The sequence below is a fragment of the Tupaia chinensis genome, unplaced genomic scaffold (assembly GCF_000334495.1).
Source record: "Tupaia chinensis unplaced genomic scaffold, TupChi_1.0 Scaffold140400_1, whole genome shotgun sequence".
NCBI lineage: Eukaryota > Metazoa > Chordata > Mammalia > Scandentia > Tupaiidae > Tupaia > Tupaia belangeri.
Genome location: NW_006200277.1, coordinates 574582 through 580623, shown reverse-complemented (window position 1 = coordinate 580623; position 6042 = coordinate 574582). Strand labels below are relative to the sequence as shown.

General features: G+C 46.6%; 1 protein-coding gene across 1 annotated transcript in view; it reads right to left on the bottom strand.

Annotated features, from left to right (window-relative positions):
* Window positions 1-4761: 4761 nt before the first annotated feature.
* KCNMB2 (potassium calcium-activated channel subfamily M regulatory beta subunit 2) overlaps window positions 4762-6042 on the bottom strand; it is a 177047-nt gene continuing 175766 nt past the window's right edge. Inside the window, exon 7 of the mRNA XM_006162723.3 lies at window positions 4762-6042. This exon is cut by the window's right edge and continues 12 nt beyond it. Coding sequence (XP_006162785.1) covers window positions 5884-6042 — 159 coding nt within the window. The 3' untranslated portion in view covers window positions 4762-5883.

The following is a 6042-nucleotide window of genomic DNA, read 5'->3' as shown; positions in this document are numbered from 1 at the left end:
AGTGGTCTGTCGGCCTCACTCCTAGGTTTACCGTCGAAGGTCAGAGGCTGACGGGCTAGCTAGAAGCCACCCCATCGCCATACCCTGAGTGAAGGCCTTGACTCTCAGATGACACTTTGGCTTCTTTACCCCATGATCCCTCTGAACTCAGAATCTCCCAGTGTTATTGAAAAGGCCCCGGAGCCACGTAGGGGGCGCCATGTGGGAGAGACCCAGGGTCTCTCCTCAGTCCCCACATCTGAGCACCTGTGCACCCCCGGGGAGTGAGTATCTCTGAGCTCCAACGTTCTCATCTGGGTGAGATGGTAACCGTGTACTCCAGGGCTGTCGTGAACACCACGTAGCTAACACGTGTAAAATATTTAAACATTATGGTGGCCCCAGAGAGCCCTCTTTAAATAATGGACATTTAATTGTGTGCACATCTAAGCAACTAAAGTGTTGTTGCCCTACTGGGGTTCAAGAAGGCACTAGTTATTGTCTTTTTGGTGTCATTATTTTGAGATTTCTACATTCTTATCTGAAACATCAGTTGAGACTTTCTGTAAAAATCCAGAAGACGGGCAGCCCTGGGCACAGTAGTTAAGCTCTGTGCACATGGAGCTGGAGCTCACGTGGCCGACTGTGGTTCAAGTCCCGGCACTGGCAGCTTGAAAGGCGAGCCAGGCGTGTGTGTGTGTGTGTGTGTGTGTGTGTGTGCGTGTGCGTGTGCATGTGTGTGTGTGTGAAACCCAAAGTGCTGACTGGATGGAGAGACAGAGGGAAGCGAACTGTGGCAGGACCATTGCCCACGGGATACTTTCTCTCTCACTTCTTCCCGTGTGCACACATGGACCCTCTGGCAATAAAAAAAATCCAGAGAAAAATAAAAAATGATGGCCCATTTGATCAATCCACTCATACACACTTTACCTTTGGAGCACTGGAAGGGAAGCCCATTAACGATTATGATATTCATCTCCACAGTCCCAAAGAGTTCTCTATTAGCTTTGGAATTCTATTCTTAAGGTGAAACTGGAGTAAAGAAATTCCCATCATATTTTTCAAATGTATGTGTTTGCGTGTTAAATTTTTTTTTAGAGAAAAACCTCTTAAAATACCTTTAATATAGCAATCAGCAGGCTTTTGGGTTAGTGTGGGCTTGTCAGCTCAGGATACAAGAGTAGTCAAGTCTGCAATGAAAGTGAATTTTTAAATAAAAATTTAATTACACATTTGAAGTCCTGGTTACACCCTAGGGATTTATTTGCTTAAGAAAACTATGAATCACAATATTTCAGAATAATTTCTACTTCATCAGATTAGTTTTTCCATTCATTCCACAGTGATTTGTAAAATTGCTCAATACCTAAAAAACTTGGAACTACATTACAAAAAGGTACTTAAATATAGATGAGAAAGATAGATGTTTCTCTTCTCCTTTTTATATTGATACTAAATAAAAGATGAAATGTTTTAATTTAAAATCTATCCCTCATTTGCCCCAACACAGTAAGTAAATAGCAGTGTGAACAAAGGCTTCCTTTAAATCTGTTACTCAGTTCAAATACGTGTTAGGAAAAAAGTCTACTCTGCGTATAAAATACAACAAAGAAGGGGGTTGTAAATAGAAAATTAAAACATGTAGACGGGCAATATTCTGTGCATACAGCTTTAAAACTCCCGGGGCACTGTCAGACAGCGACAGGACGCACTGGCTGACTCCAGCGTGAGTTTTCGGAGAACGACGGCAGCGTGCTACCCTCCCGGAGCGTGGGCGTGTGAGCAGCCCCAGGAAGCCCTCGGTTTGCCCTCTCACCGTTCGGTCGAGATGGAGTAAAGCTGCCCACACGGGTGCCTGCGGGACACGGGTCTCCCTGGGTTCCAGGGGAGCACCGTCCAACGTCCCGTGTGCTCATGGCTCGTGAAACTCCCTGTGAACGTAAGCTCCTCACACAGCAGCGGGGTTGTACTTTTTTTTTTTGAGGGGTTTTTGCTATAGGGCGTGTGTGCTCACCAGAAAGACAGAGAGATGGAGAGACAGAAAGCAAAAAATCACCCCCCAGGGGGGATGGCCACGCCACAATGCCTTCTCCTCCATTCTCCTCTCGGGATCCTGGGCATGCATGCACACGCGCCCGGCGTGAGTTTAAGCCACCGGGTCTGGGACTTGAACCATGGTCGACTACATGGGAGTCCAGCAACGTAGCCATTACACTAACTGCTGGTCCCAATAAATAATTCTTTATAAAAAAGATACAAGTTGTCTACTCCCAATTGCTCCTTATCGTCGCCGACAGCATGGAAGCGTGTGGAGTTAACTCAGGAGTGCAGCACTGCTGTGCGCGGCAGGTGACTGACTGTTCAGGGCAGTCCTGGAGCTTGGCTCCTTGAGTCGAATTTTCCAGGCGTGTTTTAGTAGTAATTGCACGGCTGTGAGAGTCCTATTCAGTTGTTTTACAAGGCAGGGAGTAGAGGTTGAGAGGAGAGGGAGAAGGTACCACCTTTAACTGTCCCTCTTTCCCACCAGGACGATTGTTCGCTTCAGTATTTTGGTAAGGGACGGGAAATTTAAGGACCCTTGCATTATAACAAATTACTCCTTCAGAATTGTTGTTTTAACTCCCTTCAGTCAGTTGCTCATGTGGCCTCGCTGTGGTCTCTGTGAATGTCACAGGCTGTCAGAGACCACAGGGTAGAGTGTGGCTCTCCGAGGAGGTGGCTTGAAATACTGAAAACACTAATGTGTTTTATAAACGCCACGCCTAATCTTGCTTCAATCACTCACAGCCATGAGAAAAAGGTAAGGCCTGGAGGTCCAAATGTCAATTGGCGACAGAGGAGGTGCTTCATGAGTGCTGTCTCCGTCACCATAGCCGGTGTTTCTCTCCTCAGAATCACACCTTTTTACTGCAACCACCTGCAGGTGGTCATTGGTCATCCCCTGCTCTGCGGTTAACACAATCGTAACTCAGGGAACCCAAGCCAGGAAGTTTCAGAGGGGCTGTGCCGGCTGGGTAATGAAAGTGATCAGGAGGCTGGGATATTCATGCCACCTGGGGAAGTCATTCTTGTGTTCATGTGGAGACTCGGAGCTCGCTTCTGGCAAACGTAAAATAACCTTCAGGCCCTCCGAGGGCAAGCGGTGTGTTGGCGGTACCAGCAGGGAGGCCGAACGCACTGACGTTAATATACATGAGTTCTGTCTGAGGATCAGCCCGCGCCCTGAAGGGAGGACCATACTCGCCCTTCCCGTGCTCCTCAGACGAAATGTTCGGAGGCAGAGAGCGTGGAGTGGTCTGTCGGCCTCACTCCTAGGTTTACCGTCGAAGGTCAGAGGCTGACGGGCTAGCTAGAAGCCACCCCATCGCCATACCCTGAGTGAAGGCCTTGACTCTCAGATGACACTTTGGCTTCTTTACCCCATGATCCCTCTGAACTCAGAATCTCCCAGTGTTATTGAAAAGGCCCCGGAGCCACGTAGGGGGCGCCATGTGGGAGAGACCCAGGGTCTCTCCTCAGTCCCCACATCTGAGCACCTGTGCACCCCCGGGGAGTGAGTATCTCTGAGCTCCAACGTTCTCATCTGGGTGAGATGGTAACCGTGTACTCCAGGGCTGTCGTGAACACCACGTAGCTAACACGTGTAAAATATTTAAACATTATGGTGGCCCCAGAGAGCCCTCTTTAAATAATGGACATTTAATTGTGTGCACATCTAAGCAACTAAAGTGTTGTTGCCCTACTGGGGTTCAAGAAGGCACTAGTTATTGTCTTTTTGGTGTCATTATTTTGAGATTTCTACATTCTTATCTGAAACATCAGTTGAGACTTTCTGTAAAAATCCAGAAGACGGGCAGCCCTGGGCACAGTAGTTAAGCTCTGTGCACATGGAGCTGGAGCTCACGTGGCCGACTGTGGTTCAAGTCCCGGCACTGGCAGCTTGAAAGGCGAGCCAGGCGTGTGTGTGTGTGTGTGTGTGTGTGTGTGTGCGTGTGCGTGTGCATGTGTGTGTGTGTGAAACCCAAAGTGCTGACTGGATGGAGAGACAGAGGGAAGCGAACTGTGGCAGGACCATTGCCCACGGGATACTTTCTCTCTCACTTCTTCCCGTGTGCACACATGGACCCTCTGGCAATAAAAAAAATCCAGAGAAAAATAAAAAATGATGGCCCATTTGATCAATCCACTCATACACACTTTACCTTTGGAGCACTGGAAGGGAAGCCCATTAACGATTATGATATTCATCTCCACAGTCCCAAAGAGTTCTCTATTAGCTTTGGAATTCTATTCTTAAGGTGAAACTGGAGTAAAGAAATTCCCATCATATTTTTCAAATGTATGTGTTTGCGTGTTAAATTTTTTTTTAGAGAAAAACCTCTTAAAATACCTTTAATATAGCAATCAGCAGGCTTTTGGGTTAGTGTGGGCTTGTCAGCTCAGGATACAAGAGTAGTCAAGTCTGCAATGAAAGTGAATTTTTAAATAAAAATTTAATTACACATTTGAAGTCCTGGTTACACCCTAGGGATTTATTTGCTTAAGAAAACTATGAATCACAATATTTCAGAATAATTTCTACTTCATCAGATTAGTTTTTCCATTCATTCCACAGTGATTTGTAAAATTGCTCAATACCTAAAAAACTTGGAACTACATTACAAAAAGGTACTTAAATATAGATGAGAAAGATAGATGTTTCTCTTCTCCTTTTTATATTGATACTAAATAAAAGATGAAATGTTTTAATTTAAAATCTATCCCTCATTTGCCCCAACACAGTAAGTAAATAGCAGTGTGAACAAAGGCTTCCTTTAAATCTGTTACTCAGTTCAAATACGTGTTAGGAAAAAAGTCTACTCTGCGTATAAAATACAACAAAGAAGGGGGTTGTAAATAGAAAATTAAAACATGTAGACGGGCAATATTCTGTGCATACAGCTTTAAAACTCCCGGGGCACTGTCAGACAGCGACAGGACGCACTGGCTGACTCCAGCGTGAGTTTTCGGAGAACGACGGCAGCGTGCTACCCTCCCGGAGCGTGGGCGTGTGAGCAGCCCCAGGAAGCCCTCGGTTTGCCCTCTCACCGTTCGGTCGAGATGGAGTAAAGCTGCCCACACGGGTGCCTGCGGGACACGGGTCTCCCTGGGTTCCAGGGGAGCACCGTCCAATGTCCCGTGTGCTCATGGCTCGTGAAACTCCCTGTGAACGTAAGCTCCTCACACAGCAGCGGGGTTGTACATGGAGAAGGTTCTGCCCGTTTTCTGTGTAAAGCCCAGGAATCGTTGACAGAGTTGGCTAATGAAAACAGCTTATTTTTGGAAATCAGTTAAAATTATAAAGGGAGGAATAAAAATGAATGAAAGAAAAGTAGCTGGCTGGGTTTCCCTTTTCTTTACAGTGATACGGTTAAAAAAAAACACAAGGAAAATGCTGAATACCCTTACACTAGGACACCTGGTCCCCTTCTACAGGGCTCAGTTTAGAATAAGAAAAAAAAATTTTTTTGGCTGTAGCTTTAGTAAACAATGAATGATGAAAAATATTGTCTTCAAGAGATCTGACGACTCAGAACACAACCCTTGTCACATGGGTCTCGTTTACATCCTCCACCAAGCTTGGCAAGTAAATAACTGAGTCCTATTCTGGCGAAACGAGAAGAAGTACCTAGTTCCAGCACTGAAAGGAGAGGACGGAAACCAAGCAGCGCGAACCGCAGCGTCCTCTCCGGGTAGAAAGACTTGGTGTGTGCATGTAGGACACCTTGTGCATTATTGCTCTACGTGGAGGGGTCTCAGGGGACTCAGCACAGACCACACGCTACGGACTTAAGGTTCTTCGGTGAAGAATGAGAGGAGACAGTATTTGAGCTTGAAAGACGACCGCACCGCTTGGCGCTTTTATCTACTGATCCGCTGGATCCTCTCACAGAGCAGGGAGAGGTACTGTGTCAGCTTCACCATGGCGACGATGGCCACGCCCCCAGCCATCATGCAGGTGGGCCAGAAGAGCGCGTGGAAGAGCACGCTGGAGCTGTAGAGTTTGGTGAGGATGACGCT